This window comes from Pelodiscus sinensis, chromosome 25, assembly GCF_049634645.1.
Source record: "Pelodiscus sinensis isolate JC-2024 chromosome 25, ASM4963464v1, whole genome shotgun sequence".
Lineage (NCBI taxonomy): Eukaryota > Metazoa > Chordata > Testudines > Trionychidae > Pelodiscus > Pelodiscus sinensis.
In genome coordinates, this window is record NC_134735.1 from 4,697,329 (window position 1) to 4,719,277 (window position 21,949).

The 21,949-nt window shown below is 56.4% G+C and overlaps 1 protein-coding gene across 6 annotated transcripts in view; it reads right to left on the bottom strand.

The window, feature by feature from the left end:
- KCNQ4 (potassium voltage-gated channel subfamily Q member 4) overlaps positions 1–15,678 on the bottom strand; it is an 86,678-nt gene extending 71,000 nt beyond the window's left edge. For 3 of the 6 annotated variants that reach the window (XM_075909066.1, XM_075909069.1, XM_075909065.1), the window contains exon 1: positions 14,370–15,117. In XM_075909066.1, the coding sequence (XP_075765181.1) occupies positions 14,370–14,668 (299 nt within the window). In that variant the 5' untranslated portion in view covers positions 14,669–15,117. Of the gene's footprint in view, positions 1–14,369; positions 15,118–15,218 lie in introns of those variants that run through there. The other 3 variants (XM_075909071.1, XM_075909067.1, XM_075909068.1) reach the window with 3 other exon arrangements.
- Positions 15,679–21,949: the final 6,271 nt, after the last annotated feature.

A 21,949-nucleotide genomic window follows, 5' to 3' on the forward strand; every position in this document is an offset into this window, starting at 1 on the left:
CTCACTGCTACATGCCCTGCTGAGACTAGTCATCTCCTGGGGAGACTCATCGCCACCCTGCCCTCCGTCTGCCCTTCCCATCTGAGCCATCAGTGGCACGGCACAAACCCACGGTGCCCACCCACCCCTCCCTACGCCCTGGCAGTGGCGGGCAGAGAGTGGGTGCAGGAACTCAATTGGGGGGGGACCCAGTAAATATTTCATCGCACAGGCTGACTTTCAGCACGCTCTCGCCCCTCGGCCTATCCATCATAGAGCCAGGCTCCGGGGCAGGGAGAATTCGCTGCCTGTGATGTGTAAAACCACCAGCTCTGCTCCTGCGGAGGAGGCTGGGGCTCTGGCCTGTGGGGCGCTAGTGGCCACAGGCTTCTCATCAGAAATCAAGGTGGGGGACCCCAATCACTGAGCACCCCCAAACTCTGTTCCTCAGTTTCTTAGGGACAGTGCTCGCAGAGGTATGGCGCCTTAACCCAGAGGAAAAGGGCCCAACAGTTAGGTCGCGACGCTAGGACATAGCAGACCGGTGTTCATGCCACTCCTTTGCCACTGACTTCCCACACAACCTTGGGCAACTCACCCCAACTTGAGGAACCAGGTGCCTCAGTTTCCCTTCTCTGACAAATAGGGATAACAGCACTGCTGCGCAGGAGGCTGACACATTAATGACAGGGGGGTGCCCCCATAGTACAGAGATGGTCTGGATTTGTTTGCGCCGGCGCCGTGCTTGGAGAGCGTCGGGCAGAAGGCAAGCAAGGTCCTGCACAGTCTTAAAGGAAGTGCCGCAGGGTGAGTGTGTCCGTGAGCGCTAGCAAGACAAGACTTGGATGTGGCTGGCAAACCACCTGCTCCCCCCCCCCCCCCCCGCTTACGTCCCCCTTCCCCAGATCAGAATTAAAAACGAGGGGATAATGACCCTGAGGGGGCCAACCCCGGTCCCCCTAAATAAACTATGATGTTGCTACCCAGGAGAAAGCCTTGGACTGGTTAAGTGGAGCCTCTGCGTCCTTGCCTTAAGTGGTGGTCGGAGGGCCGCTGGAGCTTATGCAAGTTTAATCGCCGGCTCTCGGTTAAGAGAGCTCTCTCGGCACGGCCCAGCAGCCGCGAGCGGAGCGAGAGCCGGCCTGTGTGCCAACGTCCTGCACCACCACAGCGGAGCTGGAGGGGAAGCAACATGCAGACGGCGCATGGAGGTGGGGGGGGGGGGGGAGAGACACACGGACATGCCCTTGCTCCAGGTCTTGGAAGAGAACCAGCACGGCTGCTCCCGGAGCCATGCGGACGCGGCCTGCTTTGGGGGGTTGCTTCAGATTCCAGACTCAGCCCCAGGGGGCACGGAAGCCCCTCAGAGGCCAACTGGCTCTGCGAAAGCGTTTGGACTCCCTTCAGCCCAGCCCCCAGGGACGGTGCGGTCAGACACGCCCGGGGTACCCACAAGGCCAGAGTCTGCAGCCCCAGGTCGCCCCGAGTAGAGGGGCCAGGTCTGGCTTTGTCCCTTCTCTCGTCGACGGAGACAAACCGAGTCTCTGGGGTGAACTTCAGCCCGGCGTGTGCCGCGGAAAGATTGACGGCTCCAACTCAGAGCCAGGCAGAGCTCAGGGGTTCCTACGGAGAGGGATGGGAATGGTTAACCGGTAACCATCTGTCTTAATGGGGGACGCTAACCCATTACAGTTAACTGGCATGGGCTGAAGCAACTCCTCCACCCGCCCTCGTTTAAGTGGTTGACCAGTTAAATGTTACATTTAACCAGTTAACTCATGAAACGGGATTTTACGTCCCTTCCACCGGGCATCCCCTTTGGGCTCTAGCACGTGGGGAGAGGAGGGCAATCAGGTCGGACGCAGCCTAAGAAAGCAGCCTGAAACCTTGCCCCACAAAGGGGGGCTCACCCCGGCCCGCCTCTCTCTGATTTTCCTTCACCAGCGGCTGGTTTGCGTTTGCAAATTCTCCCATCAGGCTGCCTGGTCCCCGCTTCCTCATAGAACACTAGGACTGGAAGGGACCTCGAGAGGTCATCGAGTCCAGTCCCCTGCCAGACTTCTCTTTGGAGAAAAGGGTGCTGACGCCCCTCCATCTCCCAAACCAGCTCACACGGACCATCCCCCGCCCAGGGGTACCGGCACGGGTCCTTCCCACATCCCACCCCGCTCGGGGGCTGATTCCGCCCCTGCTGCGTCACTTGCAGGGGAACGAGCACGGCTGGGGCTGAGAAATCCGCTCCTGCTCTGCGTAAGTCTCTGTAGTAACAGGAGGCAAAGGGAAAAATAATAAAAAGAGGCACCAGAAAATATCAGCTGTCAGCAGCCTGGGTCCCGGCCAGCGCTACAGTTTGCTGGGAGGGATCCGAAACTCTTCACATCGAAGCCTGCCTGGTTTCATCCCCATCGTGTTCACCCAAGTGGCCTGTTCCCGTGCAGCCTGCTAGCCCTATGGACTCCCCCCACCCCCAGCTGGCAGGCGGTAATGCCCAGGCTAGACTAAGGATAGGGCCAAGAGACCAGGCAGCCCCCGGGCCCAGCAGCTGCGTGGGGCTACCCAGACACCTCGCCCACTGCCACGGAAGGGAGTTTCCCAGGGGGCTGGGGCTGGGTCATGCCCAGCCAGGCTGGAATTGCCGCCTTCAGGCAAGACCGTTCTTCGTTCAGTGCAAGGCGCTGCAGAGGTCAAAGTTCACTTCAGGAAAGCCGAGAAGAACCTTTCGCTCATTGCGAGCTGGCTTCATCTGCAAAGAACCACGCAGCTTCTGCCATGGGGGGACCCAAACGTGGAGCCCCTCTCCCCACGGCTGGAAAGCTCATCTGGTGTTTGGGGCAGTGGTAGTACAAGGTGCATGCAACCTTAGCAGCTGCACCATGGATGGGAATAATCAAGGAGGTAGGTGGCTGATTTGGAGCATCTTCCAGGTGGCCTCATTTTGGGTAAGCCACCCCCCAGCCTTCCCCCGCTCCAGGGGTGAACCCCTACTGGATTGGGGCCAGATGTGAAAAATTGCCTGGCTCCACCCAGGGTGAATCCAACTATTTCCCCCTCAGGTCAGTATTTGAGATGGGGAAACTGAGGCACAGAACCGTTACGTGAGATGCCCAAGGCCTCGCAGGAAGGCAGTGTCAGGAATCCGCTTCAGAACTCTGGGCTCGTGGCTTGGAGGATGCCACCAGCCTGGACCTTGCCCAGCTGTGTGCTGGGGCGGCCACTCAGGAAAGATTCCAATACCGGCCCGCTAACGAGCCGAGCGCCCACAGTTCGGTTTTTTGTTTGTTTGTTTCTACCAGTGGTGCGTATTCCTTGGCGCACACCGACATTTATTCTGCACATGGATGGGGGAAAAAAGCCCACGTGTGGGTGGAAAAGATTAGAGGGAAGCTGGACCGCCCGCTGAGGAAGCGAGAAATGCTCTATTGTATGTTCTCCATTTCTTTTTTCGAAGCTGAATGACTCTCAAAAGCCTTCCTGGCTACACACTCACGGGGACAGGCTCTCTGGGGCATCAGGCTTTGGTTAAGAGATGTACAAACAACCCCAGTCGGTTCCCATTTTTCTTCTCCCCGAACTCTGGACACACAGGTGAGATTTTAACAAGAAAGGCTGCAGGTAAAATGCATCCAATCAACGCTAACAAGGGAAGCAAAGCGAACAGGCCTGCAGGCGGCAGCTGCGTGTGTGTGTGGGGGGGTGTAGAATTATAAATGTAAGGAGTTGGTTATTGTTATTGGTTCAGTCTTCTGTAATTTGCTCCTGGTCAAATTGCTCTTTTAATGAAACACTCCTCTAGGAAAGCAAATTCTGCTGAGCCCAAGTTTTCAGCGGCCGGCAGTTTCATAACCATGAGGATAAGCTAGTGGGAGCTGTGTTCTTCCAGAGCAGCACTATGGGAAGTGGTCAGCTGTACAAAGGTTCCACTCTGGGACATGCCCAGAGGTGGTGGGTGTGCAAGAGTGTGGGTGGGTGGGGGTGGAGAAGGGCAACTTAGCTAAACCACTGGAGATTGCAAAGACAGCACTGGAAAGCTTGCAGGAAAACAGAAGTCTCCCAAGATCCCTGCCTCCGGCTGTTCGGGATTCGACAATACCATGCCGTTACAGGTAATTTGGACACGGCTCAGGAAACGCAGTGGTAGCTGCTGCAGAGAGATGCCGCGGGGACGGAAAAGTTACAGGAGGTTTTTCCCGCACCCTCGAAATGCATTTCGAGTCTGGTTCTTATGACCAAGGGCTGCCATGGTGTATTCAAGAGGGGAAGTTCTTTTAGGGGCACTGGGGTGGTACAGCACCTCGAACGCAGGGTGCTAGTCCACACTGGGGTGCTTAGATGTGGCCTGAATCCATAGAAACAGCTCCCACAAAGATCGGGGCCAGCTGTGCTAGGCGCTGTACAGGCATCTAACAAGCCACCATCCTTGCCCCAGAGGGGAAACGAAGGGATTTTGCCCCCATTTACAAGACCCCATTTAGAGACGACTATTTGAGCCATGTGTGAGGAAGTGGGGACTTTTAGGAGTTCAAAGGGGGGCTGCATGAACATCTTACTTAGAAAATACTGGTCATTTTCTCAATTTGTTTCCTGAACAGAAAGCTCAAATACTGGACTGTCCGGTTCAAATCTGGACACCTGGCAGCCCGACTCAGTACCCAGATGTTACTGGTTTAATGTGACACGGGTGGGGAGTTTGTTGTTTCAGAGAACGGCCCAGAACTGGAGCCCTGGTGACGGGTACCCTGGTGACCCCGGCCCTGCTCAGAGAACACGGGGTTCTGGCCAGACAACAGACACTGGGCGGCAGAGGGGAGACCCCAGTGACCGGCCCAGCTGGTCCCAGGAGGGGGGAACATTGGACGGGGAGGGAAGCGGAGAAGAGAGGGGCCCAGGCGACCCTCTTACCTGGGGAGAAGACAATGGCCGGGGAGGGGCTGTTGCTGGGGTTATTGGAGGCTCTGCTGGGAGACTGGGGCTGGTTTTTGGGGGACTGAGAGCAGAGCAGGCAGGACTCAGCGGGACGTGTGGGCTGAGGGCCCAGGCCACTGGCCTGAGGGATCCATTGCTGCGTTCAAAGCTCAATAAACCCTCCTGTTTTGTGCTGGCTGAGAGTTGCTGTGGTCTAGAGAACAGGGCTGCACTATTCCCTCTGGGAGGGGAGGCCCCGGGGGTCCAGAGGGGACTCACAGCGGAGGCAGGCGGCTGAAGGCCCTGTGAGGTGCTGGCTGGAAGCAGAGGGGCAGACCCCCCAGGGGAGAGTGGGCCCCCCAAGAGAGGGTCGCCGCACTGGAGTGGCTCCCTGAAAAGGGGTCGTCTCACTGCCGCTGGAGAGCAGTGGGCTCCCCGAAAAGGGGCTGCCGCACTGGAGGGGGGGGTTGTCCCAAGGACAGATGGGCCGAGTGTGGGCACCACCTGTGAGCCGTGACCCCGTGGCGTGAGGATCTTCAAGCTGGTTTTAAGAGAGGGAAGCATTGCACGTCACCGGGTCGATTTCCACGGAAATATCCTATTTCCGAAGCGGTGCCTGGCTCTCGGCTCTCCCGCCGAGCCCCGGCAAGTCACTTTCTGTGCCCCTGCCCTGCTCTTTCGACAGGAAATCTCCCCCAATATGATGGGGAGATTATGGCAAGCCAAGCAGAAGGGATCAGCCAGCGCAGAGAAGGAAATACCAGCTGTAAGACGCAGGTCTCCTTTCGCTGCTTGCTGCAGTAACGTCCTGCAGATCTGAAGTTGATTCCACCCTGAAAGGCACCAGTTTCCACCCCCTGCAGACACACTTCACCCCCAAACGAAGGCTCTGATGCTTCATTTCCCAGCCCATCGACCCCTAGCAAACTGCTGCGATACGACAAGTATTCGATACAGCCGGGCACCGTGTGCCAGGGGCACGGCCGACTGGCAGAACCGAACCTGCGGCCTCTGGAGCTCAGGGCGTGTACTAGAGCAGTGTTTCTCAATCTCTTTTTTTTATAAAGTATCCCTTTAAAAAAATGATAAGTACCCCCCGGGACGTACAGTTTTCAGACACAACATTTTTTTCTACCGGTGCAACACGTGTGTTTAAACATAATCGTAGCTGGGCGGGCGATGAAATTTTTGGGCGTAAAACGTACAAACATCTTAAAACGCTGTGAAACTTAAAACAAAACTTCCGTTTTTTTCCAAATTTCAGTTGTGTTGATGTAACCCCCTAGACTTCTCTCGAGTGCCCCTGAGGGGACCCGTACCACTGGTTAAGAAACACGGGACTAGAAAACCAGCTGGCTCTCAGCTAAGGCTGTAGAGCAGACGCATTCTCTCTCTAAGGCTATGTCTAGACTGCAGGCTTCTTTCGAAAGAGGCTCTTTTGAAAGCATCTGTCGAAAGAGCCTCTTTCGAAAGATCGCGCGTCTAGACTGCAGGCGGATCTTTCGATAGAGAAATCCGCTTTTTCGAAAGAGAGCACCCAGCGAGTCTGGATGCTCTCTTTCGAAGACGGCCTCTTTACATTGTAGAACGCCTTCTTTCGAAAGAGGAACTTTCGAAGGAAGGCGTTCTTCCTCGTGAAACGAGGTTTACCGCCATCGAAAGAAAAGCCGCGTTCTTTCGAAATAATTTCAAAAGAACGCGGCTTGAGTCTGGACGCAGGGGAAGTTTTTTCGGGAAAAGGCTACTTTTCCCAAAAAAAACCCTGAGTCTGGACACGGCCTCTAAGTCATGGGTTCCCAGACTGAAGGGCGTGCGCCCCTGAGAGGGGGCGTGAAGAAATTCCAGAGGGGGTGGGAGGTGACCCAGCCCCCCTGTTAAACTCCCCCCCTAAGTTTCACTGCTATTTTTGTTTTTTGGCCCCAGTCAGTTCCCCCCCCACTTTGTTTCCTCAACAAGTTTTGCTGCTATGGGGGGGGGGGGGGAATGAGGGTTTCTCAAAAATCAAAAAGGGGGCGGGATGCTGAAAAGTTTGGGAACTACTGCTCTGAATGTTCTCAGTGCCACCACATGAGCCATTGGACCACACGTTGGAGATGCCTGGGTTACCCCAACCCTGTGGCAGACTGGGACAGCAACTGGTCTGCCCATCACCGGCACCCATCCAGGACACCCACATTCCGAGCCTAGCCCCGAAGTGGGAGCAGAGATCCGATTTAGCCCCCAGCTCCCCGCCCTCAGGACTGCTCCCAGCTGGAAGACACAGAACAACTTTTGCTGTTTCTCTAAGTGCCATTCTAGGATTGTCCCTCTGCGGGCGACTTCGATTAGGCAATTGCACGAAAAGGCAGCCCCACCAGTGCTCTCCGTAGCATGGAGAGCTGCCGCTTTGGGGTGAAGCCGTGTCAACTTCCCGCATCGATCGCCAAGAGGCGATGGTATTTATAGAACGAGTGCCACCAACCGAGAGACCAGCGCTTATGTTGGAGGGCGGAAGGGGAGGAGGGAAGGGCCAATGCTGTCACTTGTTAAAAGGAAACTCACGTACTCCTGCCGGTCCTCTCTCGCAGTCGCTCTAGGAACGCGGCAGGTAGCGCAGGGCTGTGGCATAGCAAGCAAAACCAGGCCGAAGAAGAAACGCTGAAATCCCCACGCCCTGCACGCAGCTCTCTGGCCTGCGCTAACAATCCCCGAAGAGGGACGTGATGTAGACAGTCAGACCGGGCAACAACGGTCTTTGTGCAGCAGCTCGCACTGGGGTGGCCCTGCGCCTGGCTGGCCCGGCCACACGACCTTAATCAACAGGATTCATAATAATTCAGAGCATTGGAGACATCCGCCCCATGCTACAGGAGCATCCCCAGCCTTCAAGATAATTCCCACTGCCTCCCCCATCCCCTTGGGGAAGAAAGGTGGGATCCTGCTGTGTTTGCTAGTTATTAGTTCTTTGCACACCTTCAGGTCGCAGTCGGGGTTAGGGGCGCATTGCACACCTAGGGAAATCAGTTCCTGTCCCAACGAACTTGCCACCTAAGAGACAAACCAGCCAAAAAAACCCTAAACACAACCACAACAAAACAGGCCAGGCAGCTGCCCAGAACTAGTTCCCAAGACAGGGTGTGTTACCCTTTGCCACCGCCAGGTCTTTAGGCCAAGTGTGGGATGCAACAATAAATCTCATGGTGAAGACCAACAAAGTCATCAATAGGGATTGTAGACAGTGTTCCCTGGAAGCTGTGTGCTTGGGTGGCCACCCAGGAGAGAGTCAAAAGCACCACAGCCTGTGTTTCTACCCGTGGTGCACATCCGCACATGCCCTGGTGCACAGAACAAAATTTATTTCACACTGGGATGGGGAAAAACAACAGGGAATATTGGACCTAGATACAGTTGACACAGGTGTTGCAGGTACAAGGGGACCTCGCACGTACACAGAGATCCAGGGCAAACCTCGCACTCGGTATCCTGGGAGAATTAGTTTCCTTATGGATTGCTACACCCTCCCTCACCCCCATGCCCTCTGGACAGGAGTCCCCCAGCAAAGCCTGCTAGGAGTGGTGCAGAAACAGAGACCACAGTCCCTCTTCCAACAGATCCGATTCCCGTTTGAAGGCTTCCAGGATGCTGCATGGGACGTGGCAGGAGTAGGGCACGTTGAGACGTCAAGATCCGAACGGGGGGCGGGGAGGGAGGTCACGGGGAGCTGGTGTCGTGCTGCAAAGCAAGGTGCTGGACGAGGGGCGTGAGTTATTTTTAGTGCAAGAGGGTGGGAGGGGAGGGAGGAGCGTTTGGCTGGTGCGTGTGTGCACCAGCCTCATCACTCTTGGGAAGCAAAGCAAATATCGGTGCGATGCACGACTCCCAACCCGACCACACCGGGAGGCCCCAGCTGCCGCCAGGGATTCCTCGCAGGAGACGCTCTATTTCTAGCCCCACATCTGCATCCAAACCAACAGCCAGCAAAGAAACACAACAAGCCAGCCAGCCGCTCCAAGAAGAGTCACAGATGGAGACCGGCTCCTGTCCCATCTCCCCTGGGGACCGCAGATGCCCCGTGATCAAGTGACAAACCCATCCGGCCAGCTCACCGTGCTAACTTCAATCCGACCCCCGTCCTGCCTCCCCCCAACACGTCCTGAGTGGTACATTCCATCACCCATTCGGCTGCAGTAGAGCTCCCCCACTCTAAGCCGGCGGAGCACGGTGGTCACATCCCAGCTGGCAGCTACATCTAAACACATGGGCTAAAAGCCATGGATGCACACACACAACATGGGTAACATGCTTCACACACATGTGTGCATAGGCAGGTAGACAGCAGCCTGGACATTCAGCCTCACACTTCTGGCCTTAGATATTTGGGGGGGGGGGGATGGACAGACCCCACTCTTTTGACTCTGGATACCTCCTCTCTCCCCCCGCCTTGCGGCTTCCAACCACGCACCCTGCTCCATTCCGTGAATGCCCCATCGCTCAGCTCTTCCTCTACCCAGCCCCTCTGCTTTGCCACCACGGCCCATCTTGGCTGCACCTCGGGGGCTAAACTCCTTTCCCACGCTCACGGGAACCCTGCACGCAGCACAGAGAAGAGACCAGGCTCTGGAGGTAGAACTAGAACAGAGAGCGCCATGATGCAGCGGGACCGGTGGTGTCCAGGGCTCTTCTAGCCAGAAACCTCCATGCCGCCCCGCTGATCAGCAGAGTGCCCATAGCCAGGTTTGTGTTTTTCCTGGAGGTGCTCATGCAAGCATGTCTTGGTGCACATAACCAAATGTATTCCACACGTGGATGGGGAAAAAAATCCACGTGTGGCTGGAAACGATTAGAGGGAACATTGAACCAGAGCCCAATTGCTAGAGCCTGGCAAGTCCGAAGACAGCCATCCCCAGATGTGGGGGACCGCGGATCATTTTGGCAGATGCGGGCGCAGATGCCGATTGTGTCCCCCACCGGGCTCTGCCAATTGCTGCCCACACTCCCATTAACCAAAAGCGACCATGGGGAGTTCGGATCGCTGCCCAAGCACCAAGCAAACCCGGCCTAGAAACATTCCTGCTTCCGAAGATCCAGCAGAGGCAGAGGGTCAAATGCCCGGGAGGCCTGGGAAAAGCTTCGCGCCATTCAACGCTCCTCCTGCGGGGGCTAACGGCGCTGCAAGCCAAGCTACCGTGTCCCCTGCCCAGGCAAAGGGCACCGAACAGAGCGCATCTTTGGGAGCTTCCTCTGCGTCCCCCCCCCCCTCCAGGAAAACACCAGGGGCAGTTCAGAGCCAAGTGGAAGGAGGATGCAAACGAAACAGAACCAGGCCACCCGCAGCTGGGGACGCTGACACCGCTCTGGGGCAGAACCATCTCCCCGGAGACCGCCCAGCAGGGTTCTCTCTCGAGGCCCTGAACAGCCGCGAGGAGACAGGATCCCGGCACCTTCCGCGCATCCTGCCTCTGGCGGAACCGCCGAGAGACCTGGGCAGAGCCCTAGGGAGGATGGGAGCTGGGCCCAGCTGCTAGGACCGGGTCACTTCAATTCGCCAAGGGCGGAGTAAGGCTGCTGCCCCCTCCCAGCCAACTGTCCTTTGCCCTGCTCACCCTCCCCTACAGAGCACAAGATGGTCCCTGTCCACAGGGGTGGGGCACATACGGACCTGGAGGCCGGATCCGGCCCCTGGCTTGCTTGGATCCGGCCCCCGAGGCCCCTGCACCCTCCTTCCTTCCCAGACCTCACTCCCCAAGCCCATTTCTCCTACACCCTGAACCCCTCATTTCTGACCCCATCCTAGAACCTGGGGGACCCACAAAAATCTACTAGCTCAGGCCCCCTAGGCTCTGGTGTGCCAGGGGAACGTGGAGAGGGTCTTTCCGCTCAGTCGGGGGCCACGGCAGTGACTTTGGTTTTTTTTTGGCTTTTCACTTTTGTGAAGCCCCCAGCTGATTTTCCTGTGAGTCAGCGCCCCTCCTCACCGTCCCCCAAAAGATTCCCCACCCCAGAATAAAATACGAGAGGGGGAGGGGGAAGAGAGCCATGAGTTCACTCCAGGTCATACAGCAGGTCAGGCTGGGACTAGACCCCTGGTCTCCCCGGCCCCACTGTGCTACCCACTAGCCCACACTGTCTCAGCCAACCTTGGCATGCTTTGGGAGCTCATTTGCACGGCCGCATGGAGGGGTTTCTTCAACAGACAGACACACAGAGAGCCAGACGCACAGCCGGAGAAGCGCTCTCGAGTATCTGGTAGCTTTATGCAGTGCAGAACAGCTCCTTACCCCAGGGCCCCGGGGAAGGCCGGATACCCATGTCCCTGCTCCATATGAGGCCCGGTGCGGATTTGACTTTGGTCTCTCCGCTTCCCAAGCGAGTGTTTGAACTGCTGAGCTAAAAGGCACAAGAGGGGATTCCTCCTTCTGCCCCCGCCTCCACTGGGGAAAAAGGGGTGTAACTCCAGGAGGAGTTGTGAATCCCAAGCAAATGGAACCATCTTCCCACCAACCCACTTAGGTGCCTAACTCCCTTTGGCTTCTGCTCCGTCCCTCTCCTGGGCATTTCCTCTTGACTAGCCTACAGAGGTCCCCGCCTAGCCAGCCTCTTCTGTGGGCCCTTTTTATGCCTGGAATAAGGAGACGGGGTGACTTCCACCAGGCAGCAGGGTAAGGCACTGTCGTGACTAATGCCGGAGTCGCCCTTATGGGCGCGCTAGCCCCAGATCCCGACCTGCGTAATTCCAAGGGCGTTACCTCCAGAGAAAGCCGCTTTCATGGGGCAGATGTCGGTTCCTAATTCATTCTACCGATGCCAAGGGGTCGCCCCCACGTCCGCCAAGGGGGCTAGCGGCCTAGGATCTGGGCAGCGAGTTTGCCTCCTGCTTTTTCTTCCCCTGCCTTCGTACGACTACAGGCAGAGCGCACCGGCTAAAATAACCCACTTAAAAGAGGAAAAAACCCACACCTCTGGGAGGCAGAACACCTGCTCTTTGATTTATGGGCCTCCTCTTCACGCCGAGCACAACTGCAACTGTTTCAAGCACGCGCACACGCGCACGCGCACACACACACACACACACACACACACACACACACACACAAATCACCAGCTATTTAAATAGGCAGAAAGACAAGGCGATTCTTTTCTGTGGCAAAGCCCCATTTTCCCCCCAAATTAACGCCGGCCGATGCTGGTGAGGTTCCTGGTCCCCCTTTGGTTCCGCAGTAATTGCCCTAAGGAACGCTTTGCTCGTTAGCGCCTGGCATGCTATACAAAACCAATTATGTCACCAACAGGGCCGAGCTGGGGTTCTCTTAACGCAATCCCTCTTCATTCCGCTTCTCCCCAGCGCAGGCACGCTCCATGCCGGCCCCTTCTCACGCACTGTTTGATAAACGACGCTGCTGGTCCCCAAGCAGGCAAGCTGGTTGATGAAATTAACCGACTCTCGTACCTACCATGTAGCTCACTCACCAGAGGTCCGGGAAGGGACAGCTATGTTTTTCTAGCACCCATCCCCATGAAACCCAGGCTCCCTGCTGCTACCTGTCCGAGCGGGAGAGAGTTCTTTCTGGGACAGACAGGACCTTGCTTTGAATTTTCAGAGACGTAAACAGAAGTCGCCAGACAAAGCGGTTTCTGTTTTGACTCCCAGTGGGCATGGAGGGCAGCGTATCCCACAGATGGGGCTTGGATTAGAATGATGTGTGTGAGCTGCTTTGGGGTTTAAATGTTAAATTCCAAGCAGTCCAGTAAAAACTCTGGGGACAAAATCGGAAGGGAAGGGAGATGAACACAAACCTTTTGCTTCCCCAGGCAAATTAAACTAAAGCCAATACCCCCTTCAGACACAATACTGAAAAGGGATTTTCCAAGGTTCCCATCATGCTAGATGATCACAGCAACGCCATCGGCTGTGGCCCAGTTGAAATCTAGGGAAGGCAGATCCCAAAATCCAGCTGTTTATGGTCTGGGTTCACCCCCAGACTTGGCACTAATCAACTGTCATTGTTATTTAACAGCAAACAAACAAAACACCCGCTTTCTAACACTGGCTGTCACGCAAAGCAGGAGATACCACCTCAAACTGTAAAAAGCATCACACGAGAGAGATCACATGCAAAGTCGACCCTGGATGGAGTGCTTTTCTTTTTTTAAAGAGCCGCAAAAGTTGTTTGCGACCCAACTCCTGCCCCCAAAATAAGAAGTTAATGGAAAACTTAACCCACTCGTCAATGCTGTGGTACCCAGCCTGGGCTAGGAACAACATGGACCAGGATATGGAAGGAGTGGATGGAATTCAAAGGAGACTAGTGCAAATGCGGGAAGAGTTTTGAAGCGGCAGGCAAGCGGGGGATGGATTCTTTTCATCCCTATGGATGAGGAATTGAGCCCGGGGCAGGGAAGGGGGGGGGGGCCCTTTCCCCAGCTGGTTCTCCTGGAAGGTCTGAGCTCTTTGGAGGGGAGTGGGATGCAAGGGGAAAGGGGATTGATGAGAGATGTGGCCCTGCGAGAGGAAGAGAGTGACCGCAGAAGGGGATTAGGATGAGAAGCTGGTGGATACTGGATCAGGAAAGGACTTTATGTTTAGGGTGGCATTGGTGGAAGAGAAGAGGAACAGAGGAAGGTCTGGAAAGAGGCCCCGGTAGGGACCAGCTGTGAGAGAAAGGAAGTGGGCAAGGGGGGGACAGGTGGGAAGCAGTGGAGATGAACCCAAGGACTAGAGAGACCCCCAGGGGGACAGGATAGGGATAGGAACTCAGACAAGAGCTTGGGAGTGGTGGGGTAGGGACCTTACTGGAGCCAGACCAGCCACCCAAATGCTTGGCCCCTGGTGAACGGGGATGAGGGGCCTGCTGGGGATGACCCTGGTGGGCCGGTCCTTGGGGGACGAGGGGTCAGGATGGAGATGGAGGCTGGGAGCCCTAGAATTCTCAGGAGTGTTCTTGGGCAGCAACGTGCCCAGCAGCCCCAGGTGCTGGGGGCTGCCCGCGGCCGGCTCACTCTTCTGTAGACGGGACCGGGGATCTCTGAAGGGTACGGCTGGGCCCCCACTTACATGGTGGACACTGTGCTGAGCTAGGGGTCACACGGGGCCACAGGAAGGTGGGTGGAGGGGTGTCAGACAGGGGATAGCTGGGCGATGGCAGGGGGCAGAGGAGAAGCTGGGGGGATGGGAATGGGTGCTTGGGTGGGGGCCCACCAGAGTCACAAGAAGGAGGGTGTCCTGGGGCCAGGCTGGAGGGGACTGGGAAGGGCTCCGCGGGCTCACAGGAAGGCGGGTGGCCAGGAGCCAGGCTGGAGGGGATGGGGATGGGGATGGGCGGCTGGGGCCCGGCGGACTCATAGGCAGGCAGGGAGACGGGGGCCGGGCTGGACGGCAGGGAGATGGGTGGGTGACTGGGGCCGAGATGGAGGTGGGCAGCCAGGGCACTCACAGGAAGGCTGACGGCCAGGGACGGGCGGGGGGCCAGGCTGGAGGGGACGGGGATGGGCGCCCGGCGCGGGGCACTCACATGAAGGCGTGGTAGATGAACGCCCAGCCGCGGGGTCGCTCCAGCACGTTGTACAGAGAGTTCTGCAGGCGCCGGTAGCGCTTGTGCGCGGCGGAGCGGGCGGCTGCCCCGCCGGGCGGCACGGGCAGCGGGGTACCCAGCAGTCCCAGGCGCCGGGGGCTGCCCGCGGCCGGCTCACTCCTCTCCATCTGCACCGCCGTCAGGGCGACGAACTCCACCCGCCGGGGCTCGCCGGGGATCGGTGGCGGCGAGAGCATGGAGAGGGTCCCGCCGGGCGCCGGCGGTGGCAGCCCGGCCATGGCGCGGCGCTCACGGCACGGAGGGGGGCTCCGGGGCGGGCCAGCCCCTCATGGTCCGAGCTCCAGGCGAGCCCGGGGCGCTCTCCGTGCGCCCCCCGGCTCCCTCCAGGGGCCCTTCCCGGGCGCTCGCTGCTGCGCTCCGGCCCCGCGCACCCTGCCCGGGCTGCAAGTGCTGCTCCGGCTCCGGCCCCTGCGCGCTGCCCGCAGGAGGAGCCCGGGACGCCCGCAGCCGCGGCCTCAGCCCATTCGCAGCTGGAGCAGCCTCGGGGAGGGGGGGCGGCCGCGTCCCGCGGCTCCTGCGCTGAAGCCTGGAGCGGCGCCGAAGTTTCCAGGAGTTGCAGTTTACACTGCGCGCCGGGGAGCTGCTTAGTGTCAACGCGCCGCCGCCCAGCCCCGGCCCCCCCGGCTCCCACCTGCCTTTTCCTCGCACGCCCAGGTCACCTCCCCTCCCCCCGGGCCCTGTCTCCTCCCCGGCCCCTCCCTGAGCACAGCCCAGCCTGACTTTCGGGGTGGGGCCTCCGCCCGCTGGAATCTGCCCGGCTCCCCTCACCTGCCCGGTCAAGGAGGAGTCCCCCCTCGGCGTCTCGCAGCCTCTAGCCGACCCGCTGTGAGCTGCTCGGGCATTGCGGCGGCCGATCAGCCAGGTCCTGGAGGGGAGGGAAAGCAGAGCAGGGTTATCAGGCCTCATGCTTCAGGGCGCAAGCCCCTGTGGTCAGGAAGGAACTCCCCGCCCCAGTACTTGGTCTCTAACTAGAGCCCCCACCCCATTCAGGGCCCTGTCAAATGAGTGGTGGTGAAATCCGGCCTTTTGTGGGCTTTTACTCTGTCCTGTGCCGCCTTCACAGGGCAGACCCGCGGCTCTCAAATTGGGGGTCCTGACCCAGCAGGGATTTGCAGGGGGGAGGTTGCAAGGTTGTTTTCGGAGGGTCCCAGTTATTGCTAGGCTGCCTTCAGGGCTGAGCAACTGGAGAGCGGTGGGTGTAATGTTGGCAGGGCGCCCAGCTCTGAAGGCAGCTCCCTGCCAGCAGCCGGGCAGAAATAAGGGTGGCAAGGCCATATCCATGTCCCCTTTATGGCGGTACTGCTGCTTGCAGAGCTGGTGGCTGGAAAACGGTGGCTGCTGAGTAAGGGCCCAGCTCTGCAGGCCGCCCAGCTCTGATGCAATGCTGCCAGCAGCGGTGCACAAGTCAGGGCAGAGCTGTACCATCTAAGGATGCTAACGTGCTCTTAAGAAACGAATCAAGTAGTCGATGGAATTTCCATCAACTACTCGATTAGTCGATAAGGGGGGGGAACCGCAGAGCCACAGCGGGGTTAGCTCCCAGCCCGGAGAGCTAACCTCACCGTGGCTCTGCCTTTTAAATGCAGTAAGAGCTGCGTGGCTGTTCCTACATCTAACAGGCAGAGGCGCAGTGGGGGACTGGGGACGAGTTGAGTCCCAGACACTGCACCTTGGCTCTTACTAATTTAAAAAGCTGTCCCGGAGCTCACCCAGTCCCCCGCTGTGCCTCTGCCTCCCCTGTCCCCCTGTGGAGATGGTACTGGGGGGAACCGGCTTTTAAGCTGGCTTCCCCCCCCAGCACGGGCTCCTACTCCCTCCACTTGCTGCCTCCAATAGAGGCCGCAAAGTGGGGGAGAAGCAGATATTGGGTAGTTGAGTCACTACTTGACTAAGCTTAGGATTATCCAGTAGTCAACTACTCAACCAGTCCCTTATATCCTTCGTACCACGCCCCCCCCCCCCTCCTTTTTGGGTCAGGACCCCCAACGACTACAACATGGTGACATTTCAGATGGAAAGTGCTGAAATCATGAAATTTACCAGTTTTAGAATTCTGTGACGGTGAAACTGACCGAGATTTTGGTAGGCCCTGACCCAAACGGTCTCTTGCATCTTCCTCGGACGTGCTGGCCGCTGTCAAAGAAGAGCTGGCTGCTCTGGGCTGGCAGTTGCGCTGGACTCTGTTTTATATCCGTGGCGCTGTTTTGCTTATTCCTCTAATGCCAGCAGGCAGCGTTCACCTGGAGTGCATCAGAATCTGCTTCCAAATAGGGGAGGGACTGATGGGCAAAGCTCCTTGCAAACCCAGCGCTAGCAGGTCCCTGCAGTATGGAAGAGGCTGCAGGCTGCTTGCAGCTCGGAACGTTTGTCACCCTCGCACGGTGACCCGTGATGCAGAGTTCTGGGGGGCGCCTCGGCTCCATTTCTTTGGCTCCCACCTGCAGGCGCTTGGCTGCCCTTAAGCTTTGGCCACCATCTGGCGCTTCTCCTCAAGCTCTCCAAAAAAGGTGACATTCAGGCAGAACCCCACTCACTGTCACCACCTGGCCCCGAAAGCAAATCTCAGTCCTGTCTCGGCAGCTACCTCCCCACGAGACCAAGGTTGGCTGGAAAGGACTTGGAGCATGTAGAACATCTGAGCTCCACATGAAGGGAGACCCATAATCAACTGAGCACCCGTGTCAGGGCTGTTCCCCACTCTGGCACTTGGAGGGCAGAAGGTGAGGGCCTGCAAGAGAACTTCCAAACCTTGCCTCTACAGGCACTGGTTACCAAAAAACTCCCCCCCCCCCCCCCCCGAATCACAATACGCAGATTTTGGGGAATTGCTGCCACCATCAAGTGATTTTAGTCCTAAAACCAGGGGTGAGCACTTGAACCCACCCCAGGGGTACCCCAAGCTCTTTTGCTTGAAAAAAGAAAAGAGGAAAACAAGCTGCAGTCTCTAGTAGCTGACTTCCCAGTCTGAGGCCTGCAGATACACAGACAGACCTTCTAGGACACAAGAATCAAATCATCGCCTTAAAAAAAAGTGATTTTTTAATTGCAAAGCAAAAGATAAACTTGAGAAAGCAGACTTGGTTGCTAGATGTTATAGAGCAACTTTAAGTTTGCAGATGATACCAAACTGGGTGGGGTTGCAACTTCTTTGGAGGATAGGGACATAATTCAAAATGACCTTAGCAAGTTAGAGAAGTGGTCAGAGGTAAACAGGATGAGGTTTAATAAAGAGAAATGCAGAGTGCTCCACTTAGGAAGGAACAATCAGTTCCATACATACAAGATGGGAAGCGACTGTCTAGGAAGGAGCATGGCAGAAAGGGATCTAGGGGTCATAGTGGACCATAAGTTGAATATGAGTCAACAGTGTGATGCTGTTGCAAAAAAAGCAAATATGATTCTAGGTTGTATCAACAGGTGTGTTGTAAGCAAAACTCGTGAAGTCATTCTGCCGCTCTACTCTGCGCTGGTTAGGCCTCAGCTGGAGTACTGTGTCCAGTTCTGGGCGCCACATTTCAAGAAAGATGTGGAGAAATTGGAAAGGGTACAGAGAAGAGCGACAAGAATGATTAAAGGTTTAGAGAACATGACCTATGAAGCCAGGCTTCATGAACTGGGCTTGTTTAGTTTGGAAAAAAGAAGATTAAGGGGGGACATGATAGCGGTTTTCAAATATCTAAAAGGGTGTCACAAGGAGGAAGGAGAAAATTTGTTCCTCTTGGTTTCTGAGGACAGGACAAGGAGTAATGGGCTTAAAGTGCAGCAGGGGAGGCTTAGATTGGACATTAGGAAAAAATTCCTGTCAGGGTGGTCAAATATTGGAATAAATTGCCAAGGGAGGTGGTGGAATCTCCCTCTCTGGAGATATTTAAGAACAGGTTAGATAGACATCTGTCAGGGATGGTATAGACGGAACTTGGTCCTGCCTTGAGGGCGGGGGGCTGGACTCGATGACCTCTCGAGATCCCTTCCAGTCCTATTATTCTATGATTCTATGAACTAAGGAAAACAAATTACACACAGAGGCTACGTCTACCGTGGCATGATCTAGCGCAAATACTCGTTAACGCAAAAGTTCTTGTGTTAAAGTATTTAAGCAAGAGAGCGTCTACACTGGCCTGTGCTTTTGCGCAAGAGCATCCGTGCCAGCGTAGACGCTCGCTCGCGCAAGAAAGCTCCGATGGCCATTTTAACCATCAAGCTTTCCTGCACAAGAAATTCATGTTGCCTGTTTACACTGGCCTCTTGCGCAAGAGGCTTATTCCTGAGCAGGAGCATCGTAGTTCTTGCACAAGAAGCGCTGATTTCACACATTAGAACATCAGTGTTCTTGCACAAGAACTCCCCGCCAGTGGAGACAGGCAGCATGTTTTTACGTAAAAGTGGCTGCTTTTGCGCAAAATCATGCCAATGTAGACGCAGCCAGAGAGTAAAGTCTCTGGGGACAGTGCTCGATAGGAAATGGGGAGGGGAGGTATAGATTCATACAGAGCAGTTCAAACCAAACCACAAAATAAAGAAAAATTACCCTGAACACGACTGGATTCACTTTTCCTTTCACTTTCTTCCAATTGTCAATTTGTTCAGGCCACTCCCATGCCCCAAATTCCTTGGAGGCATGGTAGTCCTGTCTGGGTTTAAATCATTCTGTGTCTCAACTCCTGGTTTTTCTCTCCCACACAAAGAAAGCAGGCAAGCAATCTCTATCCAATTCAAATTTCAACCCTCTATCTTGATTGGTTCTCCCGGCCCCCTGGCCAACACCTTTGCTAGCTACTTGAATTTAACCCCTTAGTCACTGGGTGCTGGTCAGAACTCCTCCTGTCCATTACTGCCCATGTCAGGACCAGTAATAGCGATGCAGCCGTGTTAGTCTGGTGTAGCTGAAACAAAAGACAGGACTATGCAGCACTTTAAAGACTAACCAGATGGTTTATCAGGTGATGAGCTTTCGTGGGCCAGACCCACTTCCTCAGATCAATTTGTGGAAGGACCAGGTTTAGAAACACGTGGCCGACACTGGGGGCCTCTCGAACTAAAAGCGTCAGCTGAAAAGGATGGTGTCCTATGGCCGGGAGCTGTAAGAGACTCCAAGCTCCGCGTGAGGCCCAGCAGAGGAGATACGCGCACTGGACCAGGGGTTAACTTACAGAGAAGCTGGTGCTTCTGGTCAAGCTCCACTTGTGGGCAACCTGTTCTCTGGATCCCAGAGAGAAACCACACGTGGCCTGGAGTCAAAGAAAACTGGCTCCTTCACCCTAACGGCTTTGCATCACCGGCCAGTGATCCCAGACGTCTGTCATCAACGTCAGCATCTCAGAGGGCCAGCTGGGGGAAGCCAGGCAGGGAGCGTGGGGGTCTGAGTGCATCACACAACGTTTGCGGAACTGGGAACCCATGGGGACAGAGAACGGCTGAGCTGGGAGACAGGACGGCAGCTTGCTAGGAAGGGATCTTGGAGAATGTGGACTCTGCTGTAAAGCCAGCCAGGGAAATGCGGTGGGCAGAGCCCCCAGGCAGGGCAGGCTCAGCAAACACCAGGTACCGATCTGTGGGCAGCAGATTATCTTCATCTGCTCCCACCTGCCATGGCAGCGGCGGGCGGGCGCCACTCTCCGAGGATGGAAACTGGCCTACACATCCCCCAGATCTGGTCCGTTCCGGCAAGCCCTGTGTTGGCTGGGGGGGGGGGGGTACGTGTGCAGCAACGGAAGCGACAAAGGCTGGAAGCCACACCAGGCACGGGGGCACGGCTACACTGCAATACAACCCCGGCCGGCACCAAGTCTGGGCGCCTGCTGCCGTTGATTTGGGCTCGCAGGGGAGATGTTGAGACTCAGACTGGAAGCCAGGTGCTGAGACTCCCCTCCCCCCATTATTGGGTTTGAGAGCCACAGCTCCAGTGTCTACCCTGCAACTTCATCATCCCATGGCCCGAACCCTGCAAGCCCGAATCAGCTGGGCCAGCCGTGGCCGTGCCGGGTGCCTTACTGCAGTGTAGACATCTCCTTGGGGGCAGAGAGACGACACCCCCCTTCCTGGCTCCTGTTGGAACCCCTCACAATCCCTGCCCCGGAGATCTCCGGATACTAAGGTGAGGCTCTCCCTGCTTCTAGGGGCCACAGCTTGCAGCCCGCAGCCCCGTGGCTGCCCGTGGCTTGTGCTTCCAGAACTCAGACCCACTCCAAGGGAAAGGGCTGAGCCATGGTGGGCTGGGGCCTGGTGTCCCTGCCCAAGAACCAGCACTTGGCCACACCTGGCTTATTTCTGATTGGTTTATTTCCCAGGCTGCCTCGAACCGTAACATCCACCCATCACCTTGTGGGCCTGCACGAGGTAAGCCTCGCAGCTTACCAGGAGAGGCAGGTGTGAGCACTGATGGAGGTGGGGAAACTGAGGCACCGCGCCTTTAAATCATTTACTTTACGTGCCACAGCCCTCGCTTCTCCCCCCTTCCCCTAACCACACTTCCTCTCCAAGGGGTTAAAGCAGCGGCTTTTATTTTCAAATCCAGTTTCCCCCAAGTGTGCCCCAGGGTCCACGCTGCTGAAAGAGAAGTAGTGCCAGTGAAAATTAAAGGCTCTCATTCGTGAATTATTTATCATGGCGGTCGAGGAGCCTGGCCCAAGCGCCCGGCCCCAACGAGCGGCGCTGCATGTGTGGGGTGCTTTGCACACACGTGCAATAAATAAATGACCAGATAATACGTTTGCCACCTACTGCTTCTCTCTGCCAAGGATTTGCCTGCACGCTCGGGAAAGCTGCAACGCGGCAAGCGAAGCAGAACGAATCTCTTCCCATCTAGGAAAGGCAGATCCATCAAGGCATTTAGGCATTTAATAACCATGGTGGAAGTGGGTCTCCCTTCTTAAGGCCAGGTCTACATTACAGGGGAAGGTTGAACTAAGATACATAACTCCGGCTAGGGTTAATTACGTAGCTGGAGTTGATGTACTTTAATTGGAGTTTCTCTGCCATCCCCACAGTGGGAGGCTGACAGGAGTACCAGGCTGATGGGGGTGCCCTCTGAGTTTGATTTAGCAGGTCTTAACTAGTCCCACTCAATCAAACTCTGGAAGATGGATCATGGCAGCATCAATCTTCCACGTAGTAAAGACAAACTAAGCAAATGCAAGGTTTGGGGAGGAACCAATGGGCCGGGTGTAATTTAGCAGCTGGGCAGGTGAATCCCAGGGCAGAGTTACTGTAGGCTGGAGAATTCATGGGAAACCAGCTAGTCTCCTCGTGTATTCAGACAGTCCGAGCAATCTGGAAGGGACCTAGAGAGGTCATGGAGTCCAGCCGCCCTATGCTGAGGCAGGACCTAGTTAACAGACCAACTCTGACAGGTGTTTGTCCAACCTGTTCATAACACCTCCCGCGACGGGGATTCCACCGCCTCCCTGGGAAGCCTGCCCCGGAGTTCGAAAGTGTCTCCTACTAGTTAACATAAAGCTGCCTTGCTGAAGATAAAGCCTGTTACTTAACCTAAGAACATT